Below are 21,680 nucleotides of genomic sequence, written 5' to 3'. Positions count from 1 at the left end.
AAAAAAAAAAAAAAGATTTATAGCCTTGGAAACCCTGTGCAGGGTTGCTATGAGTCAAAACCAACTCTACGGCACACCACCACCATCACCATGGACTGCTAGAAGAACAAACAAATCTGTGTTGGGAGAAGTACAGCCAGAGTGTTCCTTAGAAGCCATGATGGTCAGACTTCGCCTTTCATGTTTTGAACATGTTTTCAGGAGGGATCAGTCCCTTGGATTGGCACAGTGGCAGCAGCAGTGGGCTCAAGCGTAGCCATGCTTGTGAAATTGGTATAGGACTGGGCAGTGGTTCCTTCTGTTGTGTATAGCGTCACTCTAAGTTGGTGCTGACTTGACAGCACCTAACAACACCAATAAGCTAAGGAAAGTTATCACATTTTTAAATGATTGAGAACCAGTCAAGAGAATAATATAATTTTATGATGAGTTGAAATTCAGATTCTCTTGTTGTTCATGCTGTTGTGCTGATTCTGACTCACAGTAACCTTGTACAGACTTTCCAAGGAGTAGCTGATGGGTTTGAACTGCCAACCTCAGAGTTTGCAATCCAGTGTTGATCCTACAGTGTTACACCAGGAGTCCGTTAATTTTTATTGGAACACAACCATACTCAATGTATACCGACTGGTTATGAGTACTTTTGTACTGTGTTGTTGAGTAGTTACAACAGAAACTGTATGGCCCACAAAGCCTAAAATATTTACTATCTGGCCCTTTGAAAAGAAAAAATGTTTGACAGCTCACCAGACTAGGGAACAAAGAGCTAGAGAGAAGAGCTCAGAAATTGTTGTAACCATCCAGATGAGAGATGACAGGAGGCTGAGCTAAGGTAATGGCTTTGAGGTTGGCGAGGGTGGGGACCAGATTCCAGCAAGATGAAGCTGCCAGCTTCCCCTGCCCCTGCTCCCAACTAATCAGCTCCTTGAATAAACATGATTTTTAAACCTGTACCAACAAATTAACTCACCCTTAACCTTTTCTCTTAATATTTGAGCCCTTCCCACCCAAGTCTTCTAGTAAGTCTCATCTGTGAAATGGGCACAATGGATGGAATCTTGGTGAATGTGCTGATTATACTCACATGCCATGGCAGTTGTTGCAGACACTTGTTACTGAAGTGCTAGGATGCTGTTAGGGAGGGATGGGGGTGCCACTAGTGTCTACTGCCTGATGCTTTTGCTTGCTGCTGTAGAATGTATTGAGGAGACAGGGCTCTGAACAGTGGAATTCAAAGTCTGTGTGTTTAAAATGGTTACTTGTTAGGAGTTTCAAAGCTTTACCATCATCTAGAGTTTAAGGGCAGGTTTAATCTGGGACTTTGTCATTTGGGTTTCATGGAGGAGCTATCATAAATACTTGGCCTTTGGGATTAGCTGAGGCTTTTAACCACAAATCACCTGTCAAAGGCAATATTTTGGTCCTTAGTAAAGTGATTCCAATCAGTTTCTTAAATGTAATAGGTTCTGTATCTCATTACCTATCTAAGAATCTAGCCAAGACCCTCATATTCTTTTGTTTATTGAACTGTTGGCATTTTTAAAAGACTTTAGAAATGCTTTGGAATGAGTTTTAGATCTTAACATTTCCTCTCCACCCCTCCACAATGCAGCCAGAATGTAATATAACTTAGGTTTAAGTGAAACAAGTTGCAAAATGCAAAATAAAGCTCTCTCTTTTCATCCATTACCCAAATACTTGGCTGTACTCCTGTGTGCAACACACTGAACAGCACATGCCAGAGGACTTTTCCTCGTGGAGTTGGGTCATCAGTGGGGGAAAAAAGTCCAAGATGACAAATAACCAAAACCGGTGACTGCCTCAGGAGGGTCACAAAATGCTAAGAGAGTCAAGAGCTCACTCAGTTAAGTAGGTTAGCAAGATGACACAGAGGAGGGATCTGGAAAAGAACTCCAATGCTGAGCATGGCCCACTGTATTTTCTAGCCCTTGCATTCCAGTAGTGTGAACACTGCCCCCCACCTGCTACCCCCATACACATACACACGTGCACAATCACACAATCACAGAGAATAGTCCCCAGATAACCTCTCTTCAGTTTACTAAGTATCTGAAAGCCACTGGCCTGGCCACTGAGTGGGATGTGGTTCCTGCCTCGAGGATACGCACTAGATACAAACATTAACAGTTATATTTGAATGATCTTAACTCCCATTTCCTGTGTAGATCTCTGCTACAGTAGTCTACCCATGCTGATTCACATAGTGTATCAGAATTGAGAATAAGCATTTAGAAATTGTTACAGCAATTTAATATTGCTACTCCCAGTGTGGCGCTGCAGATTAACGTGCTGGACTGCAAGGTAGGTTTGAACTGCAAGGTCAGCGGTTCAAGCTCATTAGCTGCTCCTTGGAAAACCTATGCAAAGTCGCTATGAGTCAAAACTGACTCAACAGCACTTAACAACAACAAGGTATTTGTACTGTGCAAGGGGGCTTCAAAAAGTTCATGGAAAAATTCCATTAACTAGTCCATAAGTTAATTCATTGGAAAATGGAAAACTCCATTTTCCAATGAAATTTTTGAAACCCTTTCCTATTTTGGAAAACTGTCATTTTATAACAGATTGGGGGGATGGGATAACAACAGTTTTCAGCACAGATAGTTTCAGATGCCAGTGTGTAGATCTCCAGAGTTTGGATATGTTTAAATAAGAACACTTTAATTGCACGTTTTCCCCTTTCATATATACAAATAATCATATAACACATTATTTAAAATTTTCATCTTATTTTATCAATACTAAAAACTGTCTTCAGTGTGGGGTAAAAAACAAAACCTGGAAAGTATGGAAAAGTCAAACAGCGAATCCACAAGAGCTGACTGCTGCCCGCCTTTTGGTAGAATTCTCTTGTCCTTAGGTACTCATTTATGCAAATTGTTTTCTACAAAAATGAGGTATTTTTACCTGCTTTTTTGAATACTGGCATGTAAGTGTCCTCTTGTCATTAAATGTTCTTACCAAAGGACTACTTGATGGCCTGTCATCTTTGTTGTTGTTCTTAAATATTGTCAAATCTGTTTAGACTCATAGTGACCTTGCGTAAGATTTCTGAGGAGCACCTGATGGGTTTGAACCACCAACCTTGTGGTTAGCCGTCCAGGACTTATCTTAAAGTGCCACACCAAGACTCCTCATCTAGTTGTACCATAATTTACCAGAACAAGGTTTTGCTTCTGAAAAGATAACACAGCCTTGGAAACCGTATAAGGTTCACTATGAGTTGGACTAAGGTGCACCTGACCCAAGCGATGGTATTTTTACTAGCCTCATATACATGTAATAAGGAATACTGTAGAAAAATTGTGAATAAGGAAAATAAAAAAATAAGTGAATAAGGAATATTGTAGAAAAAATGATGCATCTGAGTTATGGTGTTGGAGGAAAATGTTAAAAGTACCATGGACTGCCAGAAAACAAATCAATATGTGTTGGAAGAAGTACAGCCAGAATGCTCCTCAGAAGCCAGGATGGCCAGAAATATTATCAGGAGGAACCAGTCCCTGGAGAAGGCTATTTATTATGTTTGGTAAAGTGGAGGCTCAGAGAAAACAGATCCCAACAAAATGGATTGGCACAGTGGCAGCATCAGTGGGCTCAAACATAGCAATGTTGTAAGGTTTTCGTAGGACCGGGCAGTGTTTCATTCTGTTGTGCATAGGGTTGCTATTAATCGGTACCTACTCGATGGCACCTAACAACAACAACAACAACAACAACATGAGTCAGAACTGACTTGATGGCACACAACAACAACAGCCCTTAGTTTATGCCATCATTTATTTGTTATTTCAGGTAGTGTGTTTAACATTTTTTTATGAAAGCATTTTTGATAGCATCTCTGAATATTTCTTTATGATATAGTTCCAGAAATTGGAATACCAGGCCAAAAAAGTGTGACTATTTGAAGGCATTGCTGAATTACATTGCAGAAATGTTGAACCCTGTGTTTTCAGCTACCTCACGGTGGATGTGGGTGACTAGCAGTGACACTGGGTACTCTCAGGGTGGCACTGTTAGCATGGGGAGGGTGTTGGCAGACTAAGGTAAGTCCCAGGAAGGAATGAGTGGACCTCTTAGGTGGAAGATGAGAAGAATGCAAGATTTCTGTGGGAAAGGGAAAATAGGTTGTTGCTTAAAGTGTAGGGGTTCTTTTTAAGAAACTAGAAAACACAGAAGAGTAGAATTGAAATCAGATTTGATGTAGCACTGAATGCTGATGTGGAATGAATGGTACTAGGGAGACATTGGAGGGTTTAGAGCAGGGAAGTAACAGCCCCAGGGCTCTGAGAAGTTGATAGCATAACCCTGACCACAACACCCCTCATTCATTGCACTCTGGGCCCTTTCTACTTCCAACCTTTGCTTGTGCTGTTCCCTCTGCCTAAATGCACTTCCTTTTTCTGATCTATCAAAACTCCACTCCTCCCCCAGGGACCATTCTGAAATTCTCCCTAGGCACTTCCTGCTCAGTTGGCATAGTACTAGTATGACACACTGTGAGTCAGAATCTACTCCATGGCAACTAACAACAACAATAGTTATTTAGTGCATTGCTCTCTTCCACCAAATTATAAGCTCCTAGTGACTCATTCATTTGTGTGTCCTTAGAGCCTAGTATCTGTCATATCTGGTACACAATATTATTAAAGTTTGCCAAAGGAATCCCAGGTACTGCATACTTTTGTTTGCGTCTCATATGACCTTATCCGCATACACCCTAGGCCAGGCCATGAAAAATTCAACAAAATGGGATATTGGGTATGATTCCATTCATTTCAGAGCCAAGCAGAGCATCATCGAGGGCTCCATCTTGGGCATGTGCTCTTAACCTTTCTCTTTCCTTTCTAGGTTTTCAGAGACTTTATTGCTTCACAAAGTGAGGAGAGGACTTGACTTTTTACTTGTGATAACTGTATTCCCAGTTTGCATCATTGTTTTAATCATAAAATTAAATAATTTTGATGACAGGCTTTGCAATTGGACATGATGATTTGGAAGAGACAGCGAAAAAGTCTGTGGGATAGGTTTCACTTTTGAAATTTAAAACCAAAAATAAAGTGCAAAGAAGAAAACTATTACCTAAGTTGTCATTCCCTAAAATGGACTACTGTTAAATGTTGACAATCCTGCTTCTAGTCTCTCTCTTTTGTGTACACCCTTGTATTTATTATTGTTGGAGAAGTTCTGGTGGCACACTGTTAAAGTGCTTGGCTGCTAACCAAAAGGTCAGCAGTTAGAACCCACCAGCGGCTCCTAGGGAGAAAGATGTAGCAATCTGTTTAGGTAATGATTTACAGCTTGGAAATCCAGTGGCAATACTTCCCTGTCCTGCACGGTCACTATGAGTTGGAAATCAACTGGACAGCAATGGGTTTTGTTATTGTTTATAAACTTAAAATGGTACAGATAAAGCTTAACCCTTTCATGACTGAATGATTTTCTGCTTTGAATTTTATTTAAAAACTTTGTATTGTGAATTGAGTGAAGGTTTACAGACAAGATATAATCAAGTTTTACATTCAACAGGAAACACTTTGTTTCCTCTCCATGCAATCCCTACCGTGCAACAACACTTCCTCTCTATGGCTCCGATTTGACTTCCATTCCACCCTCCTTCCCATCTCTTCTCAACTTCGCCAACTTTGTCCTTTTGATTCTAAATGATTGAGCATACCTTATTAGTGTTGTTGGCCTTCTTATATAACTAGAGCTTAACTAAGAATTGGGCGCTGGGGGTGAGTTTCATTCCAGACTGAAGTGTGGTCAAGGGTCATAGTGTTGGGTTCTTCCAGTCTCTTTCTGACCAGTAATCCCAGTCTTCTTTTATAATTCTGAGTTTTGTTCCACATTTTCTCCCACACTGTATGGGACCTTCTAATGTGATCTCTATCAGATCTGCTTTGGATGTTGTATTGATGTCATGTGTTTTCTTTCAGTAATATAAGGCATGCTTCAACCAAGGAAGTAAATTATTTGTAAGTAATATGGATTTTGATGCAATTATAGGGGGAAAATATGTCTTCAGTGAACTCTGGTGGTAGGGTGGGTGGGGTGAGGCACTTTTCTTCAGATTCCCGCCGTTATACATGTCCCTGCCAGGCAGGAGCATCACACCTGGGAGAGCAGCTTCATAAGAAACCTGTGAGGCTGAGTATGTTGGTGGGTTATATACGAGGGTCTTTAAAAGTTTATGGGAAAATTCCATTGAGGGGGGTAGGTGGGTGGGTGGGAGTTAGGATTAGGATTATTATTATTATTAGGTCTATTATTATTATATTATTAGGTCTAAATAAGGCCTAGAACTTCATTTAGTGCTAGGGTTATGGTTAGGACTAGGCTTAATGTTAGGGGTAGGCATGGGGCTAGGGCTAGGAATAAGGCTTGGTTTCGTTTTCGGACTACATGATTTCCCCTTCATTTGGAAGTTCTATAAGTATATTATTCCCTTTATTTTACTCTGTGTTTTGTTGTTGCAAACTGGTATCTCTGGCTCCCTATTTTCCGTCTTCTAAAGGACTCATGTAAGGAGCTCTGGTAGCTTAGTGGTTACAAATCAGGCTGCAAACCTTGCTCAAGGTTAGCAGTTCGAAACTACCAGCTGTTCCACGGGAGAAAGATGAGGCTTTCTGGTCCTGTAAAGATTTACAGCCTCAGAAACCCTATACAGGGTCTCTATGAGTCAGTTCTGATTCCATGGCACATAACCACCACCAACCACCACCAGAGGACTCATGTCACTGTAAGTAAGGCACCAGACTCTAAAGCCATTTGAACTGCAAGCGCAGTGGTTCAAGCTCCCCAGCTGCTCCTTGGAAACCCTATACAGGGTCGCTATGGGTTGGAACTGACTCAGTGGCACTTAACAACAGCAAGAGGACTTGTGGTGGTGGTGGTTGTGTGCTGTGGAGTCAGTTCCCACTCATAGTGACCCTGTATAGGGTTTCCAAGGCTATAAATCTTTACGGGAGCAGAAAGCCTCATCTTTTCCTCATGAAATCACTGGTAGTTTCAAACTGCTGCTCTTGAGGTTAGCAGCCCTACTTATAACCACTATGCCACCACAGATGGCATAGTGTCCTGGTGTGGCACCTTAGGATAAGCATTCAACCTCAAGTTCAGTGGTTCAAACTCACCAGAAACCCTATACAGGGTTGCTATGAGTCGGAACTGACTTGAAGACACTAAACAACAACAGAGGAGTCCTGGTGTGGCACTCAGGGTTAATGTGCCAAACTGAAAAGCTGGTTTGAACCACAAGGTCGGTGATTTAAGCTCACCAGTCACTCCTTGGAAACCCTATACAAGGTCAATAAGAGTTGGAACCGTCTCGAGGACACATAGCCACCACCACCACCACCAGATGTAGGGCTAGAGGACACAGACCATGAAAGGCCCAGAGTCAGGAGCCAGATGACATTTGCTTATCTATATGTCCATCTGTCTGTCTGTCTACCTCTCTACCTATTTAATCTATCTCCATATGGCATATATGGGACTTAGCATTCATTGTCTCTTCTCTAGCAAGGCCACTTGCACACAACCCTAAAATTGAGCATAATCAAGACTCATCGGCATCTGCTTTCCTTGTTTTTGTTTTTATTTTAAAGTGCGGCGTGAGCAAGACTCACTTCTAGGTTAGACTAGACTTTCAGTTTCCTGTGAAATTAATCCAGAGTCTTCGGCCCAACTCACCACTAGGCAACCTCTCCAGCCTGACTTCCAATGTCTCCTCCGCTTGTCCTGCCCCATGGGTCTTGCTAACCTCCCTTGAAATTGTGCCTTTGTTCCTTCCATCTTCTCTGCTGGAAATGTGTTTCTCTTCCTCTGTTCTTCTAACTCTTAAAGGGCCAACTCATGTTCCACTTAAGAAAAAAACACAAAAAGACTTTTTTTTTTCCCAAAATGAAAAGTCTATTAACAGTTATATATAATTATGTGTTCATTGTAAAAAAAAAAATTAATAAAATGCATGAAAAGAATGTTCCCATTTTTGCCTTTTCCCGGTCTTCTTCCCCTCTTCAGAGTTGCATATAAAATGATTTAAGTTTATGTATGAATTGCTTTGAAAAGACATAATGACATCATGCTGTATACATTATTCTTTGATTCATTGGATAGTGTCACTTTGTAATTTTTCCAAGCCAGTGCATATAGTTGTAACTTTTTAAGACTAAACATATAATTAAAAACATGTTCTTGTGGCAAACATTCAAATTTTTAAAAAGTGTGAAGTGAAAGGAAATATATATATATATTTATTTATCCTTTTTTATCCAGTCTTCTATTTTTAATCATGGAAATTTCATTGTTGCTAACATTTTCTTGCATACATTCATAAATAATACAGCTTATTCAAAAAGTTTGTGGAAAAGTTGAATTAAAAGATAGTAGAATTTTTCCATGAACTTTTTGAAGCCCCCTTGTACATACTTTAAAAAATGCTCCTATAGCATGGCACGTAAGAAAACAACAAATAGTATACGATTCATATATAGCATATCTATCATTTACGCTTGAAGATTTTTTTCATACACAGATAGATGTCTTAATCTTTGTAATAAATGTGTAGTATTCTATTATGTGAATATACTACAATTTATTTAACCATTTCCCTATTGGTGAACTCATTTGATCTTTGCTATTTGAAACGCTGACCCTTTTAGCTAATGTTTAGTCCTTTCTTTGTGATGAATTTAAATTATTCAATACCATAAACTTTATTGAGTGCCTCCCATCTTCCTGGCACTGTTCAAGGCATTAGAGCCACAATGATGCCTAATGTGTAGCCCTTCCCTTTGTGTTATCACAATGTAATAGGGAGACACACCCTTAAATAATTTATAGTGTGACACGTGTTGAAGTGCATATATATGTCTTCTTGTTAACTGCACCTGAGTTGTTTCCAAATATAGGGTTTCCAAGGAGCGGCTGGTGGGTTTGAACTGTCGACCTTTGGGTTAGCAGTCCAGTGTGTATCCTACAGTGCCACACCAGGATTTAGCATATGTATATTATTAATCCCATATGGGGATGGTTGTGGTTCTTGTTATGTGCTGTGGAGTCGGTTCCAATTCAAAGCAACCCTGTACAGGGGTTCCAAGGCTGTAAACCTTTACAGGAGCAGAAAGCCTCTTCTTTCTCCCATGGAACAGCTGGTAGTTTCGAATTGCTGACCTTGCGGTTCACAGCCCACTTCGTAACCACTAAATGTGGAGAAATTGGAAATGGACATTATGTGATGAGTAAGAGATCTCTAAAGGAACATCTCCAAGGGGACAAGGAAGAAGTCATTCTTGCAGGCAGAGTAACAGGAACAAAACAGGTCAGCAGGAAAGGGTATGTAATGTTCAAAGAATGGCCAGCAGTCCAAGGCCGTTAAGAGTATATGTTGTCAGGTGAAGTGGCTGCAGTGTGTTTGCTTGCTCAGCAATTGATCAAAAAGTGCCCAACAAATGAATAGATGTACACGCGCTCTCTGCCTATTGGGCTTCCAATGTATTTGAGGCTGGTCTGCTCTACGCCTCTAGGGTACCCTTTCATAAATTTGTCTGACTTTTTTTTTTTTTTTTTAACTCTCTTATCCATTCTTACATTCTTTATACCCTCTTTCCACAGAGTTTAGTGACTCCAAGAAATAGAACAGAATTCAGCCATGGCCCCAAGGAAGAGAGGTGGACGGGGAATTTCTTTCATCTTTTGCTGTTTCCGAAATAATGATCATCCAGAAATCACGTATCGGCTTCGAAACAACAGCAACTTTGCGCTGCAGACCATGGAGCCGGCATTGCCCATGCCCCCTGTGGAGGAGCTGGATGCCATGTTCAGTGAACTTGTGGTGAGTCTCAGATTTCCTTCTCATCATGGGTTGGGAGCCGGGGAGGGGAGGGGAGAGGATGTAGATGCTTTGGTTAGTTACAGGCTTTCCCTTCATCCTCTTGTCAGCACTGAGCCAGTGGAGAAGGAGGAGAAAGAAGAGGTAGCATTTCCACATCACAGCGCTTTGTCCGTACTGGTTTTGGTTGATGGGGGCATTTAAATGTTTAGTTCTTCCAGTATATAGCAGTATTGCATCCTAAGTTGCCCTTCCTTTTCCCTCCACATCTTGAATGGATCTTTCCAGGGTCACTGTGAGTGTGCGTTCAATAGTTTTCTCATCTGCTTCACACCTTTGGGCATTCCCAAATGCCCTCCTCACCCGTGTCCCCAATGTATAAAATTAATATGTCTTTTTAAAAATGAGTCATCTTACCCTTCCTGTCCTTGATCTTTTGATGAAAGACATTATTACCTAACTAGAGAATTATTATTTAGTCTAATGTTAGGGTTGGAATAATAACCGTTGTGGGAAACTTTTTATAGATAACATCGTAGTTTGGAATCCTCTATACTGAAGTGATCTAGCTGGTGTGAGACTCATTCACCAGGAGTATAGAAATGTTCTCTTCAGATGATCTTTTCAACCTTATCCGGAATCGGGTTTCTCTCCATTCTGTATTTTAAAGGCTATTGTAGACAACAAAAAACATAGCACAGTTTAAAGAGCATTGGTCTGGAGATTAGGAAGATCTTGGTTCAAATTACTTCTCTGACTTTATTATTTGTATGACTAAGAGAAAATCATATAACTTTGCCAAACTTGGTTTCTGGAGCCTAGAAACCTCCTAGGTGTGAGTCAGGGGTCCTGGTGGGATGCTATAGGATAAGCTTTGGACTGCTAACCACAAGGTCAGTAGTTTAAACCTACCAGTTGCTCTCTGGAAACCCTATAAAGGGTTTAAACTATGCTATGTGTTTTGTTGTCTATAATGGCCTTTAAAATACAGAATGGAGAGAAACACTACTCCGGATATGCTTGAAAAGATCAGCTGAAGACTACATTATGTATTCCTGATGAATGAGTCACCACTCGTCTGTCAGTTTGTCGTATTGCAGTGGCTTGTGTGTTGCTGTGATTCTGGAAGCTATGCCACCGGTATTTTAAATACCTGCAGGGTCACCCATGGTGGACAGGTGACCTTCTAGACAAAGACAGACTAGAAAGGAGGAGAGACAAACTACTTCCAAATATTTAGTCACTGAACACCGTATGAATAGCAGTCAAACACTGTCAGCACCAGATTGGTAACTACTGAACCATAATGAAGAACACCCGAATATTGTCAGATATAGGTTTGAAGATGAGTCCCTCAGGCACTCAAAATGCAACTGGGGAAGAGCTGTCTCCTCAAAGTAGGGTTGACCATGTGATGCAAATGGAGTAAAGCCTTCAGGATCTTCATTTGCTGATGGGCAACAACTCAAAATGAAGAGAAAAGCTGTAAAACTCCATTAATAATTGGAACATGGAATGTACAAAGTATGAATCTAGGAAAATTGGGAATTGTAAAAAATGAAATGGAACACATAAACATCAATATCCATCCTAGGCATTAGTGAGCTGAAATGAACTGGTATTGGCCATTTTGAATCACATCCACATGGTTTCCAATGCCCAAAATGACAGATTGACCAGGAATGGTGTCACATTCATCATCAAAAAGAACATATGAGCTAACATCATGAAGTACAACACTGTCTGTGATAGGATAATATCCATATGCCTACAAGGAAGCCCAGTTAATACCACTATTACTCAAATTTACACACTAACCACTAAAGCCAGTGATGATGGAAACTGAAGAATTCTACCAACTTCTTCAGTCTGAAATTGATCATGCATGCAATCAAGATGTATTAATGATTACTGGTGATTGGAATGTAAAGATTGGGAACAAAGAGGAAGGATCAGTAATTGGAAAATATGGCCTTAGTGATAGAAATGATGCTGGAGATCAGATGGTAGAATTTTGCAAGACCAATGACTTGTTCATTGCAAATACCTTTTTAAAACAACTTTAAGAGTTGACTATCCACATTGACCTCACTAAATGGAACACATAGAAATCAAATTGACTACATTTGTAGAAATAGAAAAGCTCCATATCATCAATCAAAAGAAGGCCAAGGGCAGACTGTGAAACAGTCTCATAGGAAAATTCAGGCTGAATCTGAAGAAAATTGAAACAATTCCATGTGAGTTAAAATTTGACCTTGAACATATCCCACATGAATTTGGAAATAATCTCAAGAATAGATTTGATGTATTAGACACTAATGACCAAGACCAGAAGTGTTGTGATATACCATGAAGAAAATCATATAGGAAGAAAGCAAAGGTCATGAAGAAGACAAGGAAGAAAGACAGATCAAAATGAATGTCAGAAGAGACTCAGAAACTTGCTCTCCAGCATAGAGATGCTAAGGCAAGGGGAAGAAACAAGGAAGTTAAAAAGCTGAACAGGAAATGTCAAAGGGCAGCTGAGAAGGCAAAGTCAAGTATTATAATAAAATGTGCAAAGACCTGGAGTTAGAAAACCAAAAGGATTTTCTTAAGCTGAAAGAACTAAAGAAACATTTCAAGGCTAACCTTGAAATACTGAAGGATTCTATGGGCAAAATATTGAACGATGCAATAAGTATCAAAAAAAGATTGAAGGAATGCAGTCACTAGTAGCATATGATCAAGAGCCAATGGCACTGAAGGAAGAAAGAAGTCCAAGGTGCATTGACGACATTGACAAAAAAGAACAAGGTTCTGGGAATTGATGGAATAGTAAATTGAAATCTTTCAACAAACTAATGCAGCACTGGAGGCACTCTTTCATCTTTACCAAAAAATTTGGAGGACAGTTACCTGTCCAGCTGATTGGAAGAGATCCATATCTGTGCCCATTCCAAAGAGAGGTGACCCAATGGAATGCAGAAATCATTTGACAATATCATTAACACCGCATGCAAATAAAATTTTGTTAAAGATAATTCAAAAACTGCTGCAACAGTACATTAACAGGGAACTGCCAGAGGCTGAAACTGGATTCAAACAAGAATGCGGAGCTAGGAATATCATTGTTGATGTGAAATGGATCTTGGTTGAAAGTACAGAATACCAGAAAGTTGTTCACCTGTGCTTCATTGACTATGAAAAGGCTTTCAACTGTGTGCATCATGACAAGGTATAGACAGCATTGAAGTGAATTAGTATTCCGGAACACTATTGAGGAACTTGTACATAGACCAGGAGGCAGTCATTCAAACAAAACTAGGGAATGCTGAATGGTTTAAAATTATGAAAGGTGTGTGCCAGGGTTGTGTTTTTTCACCATACTTAATTCAGTCTATATGCTAAGCAAATTATTTGAGAAACTGGATGATATGAAGAAGAATGTGGCATCGGGATTGGAGGAAGACTCATTAACAACCTACAATATGTAGTTACAACCTTGCTTGCTAAAAGCAAAGAGCACTTAAAATACTTACTGATGAAGATCAAAGACCACAGCCTTCAGAATGGATTGCACCTCAATGTGAAGAAAACACAAATCCTCACCACTGGACCAATAAATAACATCATGATAAATGGAGAAAAGATTGAAATTGTCAAAGACTTCATTTTGCTCAGATCAACAATCAACACTAATGGAAGCAGCAGTCAGGAAATCCAATGACGTCTTGCATTACACAGATGTGCTGCACTAGACCTCTTCAAAGTGTTAAAGAGCCAAGATGTCAGTTTGAGGCCTAAGGTGCACTTCACCCTAACCATGATCTTTTCAATAGCCTTATAAGCATGTGAGAGTTGGACAGTGAATATGGAAAACCACAGAAGAATTGGTGCGTTTGAGTTATGGCTTTGGAGGAGAATATTAAAAGTACCATGGACTGTTACTAGAACAAACAAATCTGTGTTGGAAGAAGTACAGCCAGAATGCCACTTAGAAGCTAGGATGTCCAGTCTTCATCTCTCATACTTAAGACGTATTATCAGAGAGGACCAGTTTCTGGAGAAGGACATCATGCTAGTCAAAGTGGACGATAGCGGAAAATGAGAAGACTCCCAACAAGATGGATTGATACAGTGGCAGCCACAATGGCCTAAGCTTAGCAACAATCATGAGGAATTGTGCAGGACCGGGCACTGTTTCCGTTCTAGTGTGCATAGGGTTGCTATGAGTTGGAACTGACTTGATGGCACCTAACAACAGAGCAGAAGCTCCTGCCACAACAGCTCCCTGTTCATCTTGAAGCCAGCGTATTGCTCCACAAGAGAGAAAATTCCACACTGCCTTATTGATGTCTTTATTCTTTGTGAAAATTGCCTACAGCTGTTAGTTGTTTAAAAGTCCATGCCAAACCAGAACTTGAAGCCGAAACCATTGGAAAACAAATTATCTTGAGGTTTGTGTCTGTCCTGGTGAATGATGGATACATTTTTGTCTACTTTTGATTTCGGGGACTTAGACCACAAATCCATCCAGCTGCCAGGGGTGGATGGGGGTGGGGAAGGTTGGGGCAAGAGAGGTGGGCTGCAAGCCACTGGAAACCTCTGCCCTAGGTGCTCTTGAATACCTTCAGAAGCCGTTTTGCTTCTGCCTGTGCTTAGGGGAGCAAGGCCACATGGGGTAGTGGAGCGGGCATAGACTCTAAATTCAGGCAACTCTGCCAGATGCTAGCTGTGCAACCTAGGATGGCTGAGATGGTCTCTGTATTGAGTTTGCTTTCTTGTCTATAAATGGGGAAAAAACTCTCTCATTGGTAGGGTTGTTGTGAGGATTAAAGAAGATAATTATAAGTAAGGAAACTGGCACTTAGTAGTTGCTTTGTACCCTAAATGCTGGGGTATTGAAGATTGAGAGACAGTTTGTGTTTTTTTCCAGGCAAATGTCCTGAGCAAATATCAAAACTTTGTCCTTCCTTGAAACCCAAGTCTGACTGGCTGTGAGCATCATTTGGGGCCGTGACATGCAGACCATTGTACCTTTGTATCAATTGGAAGCATCTCACCAGAGCCGATTGTTCTCAGTTAGTTTCCTCTGCCTCATGAGATGAGTCACTCATTGGACATTTTAAAAAGTGATGTCATATAGGTTTCTTTCAGAAGTACTTACTGCAACCTTATCATCTCATAAATAAAGCAAACCTGGATAGAGGTCAGCGCTGTGAATTTTTAAAGAAGGTGGGCAGCAAGAAGCATCTGGTTCTTTAGGCGGTTCCCTGCCACATCCGTGGAAGCAGAAATTGTCTAGGTCAGGATGTAGTAGGTGCCAGGGATCCCAGTCTCATACCCTGCCTTTAAAATAAAAAAATTTTAAAAAAAAGCAGCTTTAAGCTTTATTGAGATATAATCCACATACCCTATAATTCACCCCTTTGAAACGTACCATTCTCTGGTTTCTAGTAGACGCACAGAGCTCAGAAACCATTGCCACAATTGATCTTAGAACATTTTTATCACCTCCATGAGAAGCACATATTAACACACACACCCCATTGCCCTCCAACCCATCCCCACCATTCCCTACCTTTGTCCCCTGGCAACTATCAATCTACCTCTCTATGTGGATTGGCTTACTGTAGGCACCTCACATAAATTAAGTGCTATAATATGTGGTCTTTGACTGGCTTCTATCATGTACCATCATGTTTTCAAGGGTCATCTGTGTTATTGTGCATGTCAGTGCTTCACTTCTTTTCATAGACAGATAATATTCCATTGTATGAATACGCCATATTTTAGACCATCCCCTGAGCCTGCTTGGTCGGGTATTTTGTGTTGTTGCTGGTGGAGCTCCTTTACTGCATGTCCACCCGATCTGCCATCTTGTTTGTTCCCATAACCAGTTTTTGACGTTTTAGTTCTCTTCCCATAAGATTCAACTATATTCTTTATTTCATAGACCTTTAAAGGTTTCAGGTTATCTCCAACAATCTATTTGAAGAGACCTACTCTGGTAGCAAAATGGTTACGAATCAGGCTGCTAACCTCAAGGCCAGTAGTTCGAAACTACCAGCTGTTCTGCGGGAGAAAGATGAGGCTTTCTGCTCCTGTAAAGATTTGCAGCCTCGGAAACCCTGTGCAGGGTCACTATGAGTCAGAACTGACTCCACAGTACTTAACAACAACAATTGTTATTAGTGGAGTCCTTGTGTGGCGCTGTGGGATAATGCACTGGACCACAAGGTTAGTTTGAACTGCAAGGTTGATGGTTCAAACGCACCAATCACTTCTTGGAAACCCTATGCAGGGTTGCTGTGAGTTGGAACCGACTCAATGACACACAGCAACATTGTTATTATTGTTAGGTGCTGTTGAGTTGGCTCCTGCTCATAGTGACACTAAGCATAACAGAATGAGACAGTGGCCAGTACCGTACCATCCTCACAGTGAGCCCATTGTTGCAGCCACTGTCCATCTCATTGAGGGTCTTTTGATTTTCCCCTGACCCACTTTCTCTTTACATGATATCTGTCTCTAGGATTGATCCCTATCAGTTTACATTTATAAACATAACCATTGCTCTAGGTGGTCTTTGTGAGGTCAGTTTAGTGAGAGGTGGTGTCTCTCCCCTCCTCAGGCAGATTCTGAGTCCATTTTCCTTGGAATCCTATTGTTGGGGTGAGATGCCTTCTTGTTACAGTTTATACCTCCTCCCCGGCTTTTCTTATTTGAAATGAAAAGGAGACCAAAGATTACTGGAGCTCCCACCCACTCTTCTGCCCAGCACATTAAGTCTTGTACCTTCTCAATGGACTCAGGCTTTCCTATAGTTTACTCAGCAGCAGTTGTGATCCTGAACTTGGTATCCACCCCCTTCCCTCACAGGGTCTGTTCCCTTAGCCTCAGCTTTCCTGGACGGTGAAACTTGCAGATTGTCCAACTGCTTTTTCTGAGTGGATTGTGGGTGGTAAACCCAGTCTTCTAACAGCCTGGTTATAATTTTTTTTATTGAAATATAATAAATCTCACATCATACAGCACACATATTAGAATCCATTTCATAGACTCATTACAGGAAAGATTTCATTTCTAATATAGCACATTACTGTGAATTTATAGCTAGTTGAGTTCACACTGTATTATTACTTCCAAGTTTTTCTAAACTTGAAATGTTACCAGTATAATTTTATATTGTTTCCTGGTGAGTCAAGTCCAGTACTTATTCTTCCATTAATTTAGCCAGTAGGTCTAACATCTTGGATTATAAATAAGTTTTATGCCTTTCTGAAATTGTGGATTATTTCAGATAAATGTATTGAGAAACTCATTACTGATCAAGAAACCACCTTTTATGCTACTGAGGATTGCTACAGAAAGTTTGAAAGACTCTCAATCATTTGTGATGGTGGATACCATCCACTGCCAGATAGATCTTTGTCATCATAAATGTAATTACTTACTATAGGTCAGTTTTATTATTTAGTACTGAGAACATTCTTAACATTAGTAACCAGACCAGAATTTGAGAAATGAAGATAACAAGAATGAAAGAATTTAGTTGGTATATCACTGTTAGAATAATTCTCCGTCAAGGTAAGCAGTGCCAAGTGAATTCACATGGGAACTTCCATCAGCAATCGCTTCATTTTTCAATATAGTCTGAAGTCACTTTGGTATGAAAGGGGCTACAGGAATCCAAGTTAGTCTGAAGGCCTAACCAGTGCACAAATTATGTTCCTCCTACTAGTCACATGCTAACCATTTTTTCAGGATGCCGACATAATTTCTCTTGTTACTAGGGCTATTTTAAACTCTTAAATAGAAAAAAATTCTTCCATGATCACTAGAATCAATGAAAAGTTTCAGCACTTTTTATCTCCTTATTTTTAAAACTTGCCTTTTGCACTAAGACCATGACTAAGAATAGAAAGTTTTTTACAGGGACTATTCAGTTCCCTGTCTCAAAGAAAGATGGAAAATTGGGTAGCAGGAACATTTAATTTTAACCTGATTGAAGAAAAGAACCGGTTATAAGGAGTCACACTTTTAACGTATTGTTTCTTAATGAGAGTGTAAAGGATTGCTCTTTAATTAAACAGGGCATATCAGACTGCTATAAAAATTCAAAGGGTATGTCTAGAATCATCTTAAAATAGCCATTGTCCGGAAGCCAAAAACCAGAGTTTAATTCAGGAATTGTTATAAAAAAATTCTCCTGTTTTGATGATGTTAGAGGGTGTTTTGATTTGACAAACCTATAATGACCACAACAGAAAATTCTATTTAGCTAAAAGATAATGTTTCGTTAGCATATTGTTGTTGTCAGTGTCATTGAGTCTGTTCGGACTCATAGTGACCCTGAATGGGGTTTCCAAAGGAGCTCTGGTAGCATAGTGGTTTCAAGTCAGGTTGCTAACCTCCAGATCAGCAGTTCAAAACTACCTACTGTTCCACGGGAGAAAGATGAGGCTTTCTGCTCCCGTAATGATTTATAGTCTCGGAAATCCTATGCAAGGTTGCTATGAGTTGGAACCAATTCCACGGCACATAGTCACCACCACTTTGGGTTTTCTAAGGAGCAGCTGGTGAATTTGAACTGCCGACTTTGTGGTTCAAATTGACCTTGTGATCCAGTAACTTATCCCACAACACCACACCACTACTCCTTGGTTAACTTTGTTGTTGTTGTTATGTACTGTGAGTCAGTTCCGACTCATAGTGACCCTGCACAGGGTTTCCGAGGCTGCAAATCTTTATGGGAGCAGAAAGCCTCATCTTTCTCCCATGAAACAGCTGGTAGTTTCGAACTGCCAAACTTGAGGTAAGCAGCCCGATTCGTAACCACTACGCTACCAGAGCTCCTTTGGTTAACATAGAAGGGGAAAAAAAATAGGATAGACCTTCCCTTCATCCTGTGTTTTTTGTTTGTTTTATTTTTGTAAATGAACTTGATGAGCTTATAGAAAAATGTTTAGAGAACAATAGACAATATGTTGTTGTTTTTGTTAAGTGCTGTCGATTGACTCATAGTGATGCTGTATAGGATTTCTGAGGAGCAGCTGGTGAGTTTGAACTCCTGACCTTGTGGTTCAAACCAATCTTTCTGTCCTGCACTTATCCTACAGTGCCACACAAGACAATATGTAATACAACACAAAGGGAAGTGGGAACGTAGATGTTATTCTTGAGGGCCATCAAGTTGGTTCTGACTCCTAGCAACCCTGCATAGGGTTACCAAGGAGCAGCTGGTAAATCTGAACCAGCAACCTTGCAGTTTAAACCGACTTTGCAATCCAACACATTAACCCACAGCGCCATACCAGGTCTCCGGGAATGTAGATATGGACTTAAATTTGAGCACTGCTAAAATTTCTATTGGAATTTGTGATACAAGCTGATGGTTGAATAGGCATTTTATTATTTGCCTGTATCTTTTGTTTTGTAATTTGGAATAGAACATTGCACTGTTTCCAAGAATCAAAGTAGTATCGGCATTAGAGTTTCACCCCAGTGGACACATATATGATGGGGCTTCAAAAAGCTCACAGGAAAATTTTATTACCACCTTCTTTTTCCACTGAGCTTCTGAAGGCCCCACAGATGGTTCTAATGACTGGCTGACGTAGACACGTTAAGATGATCAAAATGGCTTCTGTGTTTCCTTCCAGTTCTCAGACTCATTAAACATACCCAGTAAAACTTGAAGTAAAAATTATGAAACCACTTTAGTCCTTCTAGGCAAAATTTATATTTTATCTCTACAAGATCATTCCAAATGTCCTTGGCTGTAGACTGGTAAATTTGAATTTTGATTTTTTTGTTAGAGACTTTATTAGTCAGCTAAAGTATTTATTTCCACATGCTTCTTAATACTACATTGTTGCTGTTGTTAAGTACTGTCAAGTCGGTGCTGACTCATAGAGTTTCCAAGGAGGTTTGAACTGCTGACCTACAGCACCACACCAGGACTCCAGTACTAGATTGTTGTTGTTGAATGCCATTGAGTCAGTTTGACTCATAGCAACCCTGAATAGGGATTTCAAGGAGCGGCTGGTGGGTTTGAACCAACAACCTTGTGGTTAGCAGTCCAGTGCTGATCCTACAATGCCACTCGATTAAGAGGACAGAAATGGAAAGGGGTGGGTGGGGGCATGGAGAGATGGCAAAAACAGGCAAGAAAAAAATTTAAATATATAAATATTGCAAAACTAACCTTGAAATAATCATGTTACTAGCAAAATGTTGACCCTAATGATTTAATTTATATGAATCCTACAGAAAGTTAGCAGTATGTGCTGTCTTCTACCACTCGTGTGTCAATTTGTCATACTGTGGTGGCCTGCATGTTGATAAGATGTTGTAAGCCTCTATGCTACTAGGATTTTAATACCAGCAGAGTCACCCATGGTGGACAGGTTTTAGCTGAGCTTCCAACTCAAGACAGACTAGGAAGAAGGAGAGGCAAACTACTTCTGAATGTTTAGTCACTGAAAACATAATTTAGAATCTGATTATTTAACTTAAGCCATGTACGAATGATATGATGTCAACATGGCATATTAACATATTAACTCTCTTTGTGCCCTGTATAAGCCAAAATCAGTTTAAGAGGCTAGGAGGACAATTTGATCTCTGTTTGTGGTATAGTTTAGAAAAACTGTCTAGTATAATTTTGAAAATGTGTTTCACAAAACACTAGAACTATCTGGTAGTTGGCACAAATAACTGTACGTAAGAGTATACAAAGGGGCTTCCAAAAGTATATGGAAAATTTTCATTATTTTTTCATTCCATTTTTCCAGTAACTTTGTGAATTCCCTTTATACAGGCAGTCCCTGGGTTCTGAATAAGTACTATCCTTAAGTGTAAGTTGCAACAGGTGTTACAGTTCTCACTTGGCGGTGTTAAGTGCCATCTTCAAGTTGGTTCTGAATCATAGCGACCCTTTACCTGATTCCTAAGTAGCCACTGGTGGATTTGAACTGCCAATCTTGTGGTTGGAAGTTCAGCGCTGATCCTACAACTTCAATGAAAGAACAAGATCAAAGCCTTTTCAATGATTTCAATGCTGCACATGCAGCAAGTAAGGCAATTGTGATGACGAATTTGTTGGGAGGAGGAATTGGTTCTATCCAAGTCTTTAAAAAGGTTCATTCCAGTTCAGCCTCCTGCTCAGAATTTGCCTTTCCACCCTGGGAATAGTGAATCAGAAGCGACACCTTAACAACATCCAGGTGAATCCTATAGAGCCCCATGTGACTCTTACGTAGCTTCTGACTCAGAATACCTGGGGTGGAAAGACATTTTTATCAGGGGTCAAGCAGGAATTAACTGGTTTGAAGTCTGGGTTCAGTCCTTTCAAAGTGAGGGTAAATTCACAGAACAGTAAAGGGCAAGCCCTTGACCTCATGTCAGGTACTCTTGACTAGATCTTGATGCACCATTTGTTCTCACAAAGCATTTGTGGCTGGGCCCACTACACAGGCAGTTTCTTGTAGTTCTAAACTATCCTCAAACATATTTACCCTCTGCGCTTAGACTCCTTCTCACCACCACGCCTATCCCTAATTCCCAGAATTCCTCTGGGGTTCAGACTGCTTCATGCATTTTACAGGAGCTCAGTGACTCAGGCACATCTTTTAGCTACGATTTTCTGGCTCACAGGAGAATTACCTTTTTTTTTTTTTTTGAAAATCAGATTTTTAAAAGTCATGCATTTTTATCATATTGTCCACTTTTTTAAATGCATGTACCAGGGACCTCCTAAGTTGCTAGCCATTTATTTCATCACTCAGTGTAATATGTGGTACTGTAGGATCGGCACTGGACTGCTAAATGCTAA

At 40.2% G+C, this 21,680-nt stretch overlaps 1 protein-coding gene across 2 annotated transcripts in view; it reads left to right on the top strand.

The window, feature by feature from the left end:
- DAAM1 (dishevelled associated activator of morphogenesis 1) overlaps positions 1-21,680 on the top strand; it is a 229,885-nt gene that overhangs the window by 78,113 nt on the left and 130,092 nt on the right. For both annotated transcript variants that reach the window (XM_006864597.1, XM_006864598.1), the window contains exon 2: positions 9,640-9,859. In XM_006864597.1, coding sequence (XP_006864659.1) covers positions 9,677-9,859 — 183 coding nt within the window. In that variant the 5' untranslated portion in view covers positions 9,640-9,676. The remainder of the gene's footprint in view (positions 1-9,639; positions 9,860-21,680) is intronic.

The sequence above is a fragment of the Chrysochloris asiatica genome, unplaced genomic scaffold, assembly GCF_000296735.1.
Source record: "Chrysochloris asiatica unplaced genomic scaffold, ChrAsi1.0 scaffold00067, whole genome shotgun sequence".
Taxonomy (NCBI): domain Eukaryota; kingdom Metazoa; phylum Chordata; class Mammalia; order Afrosoricida; family Chrysochloridae; genus Chrysochloris; species Chrysochloris asiatica.
The sequence above is the reverse complement of the archived record's forward strand: the minus strand, read 5'-3'. Positions and strand labels throughout refer to the sequence as shown.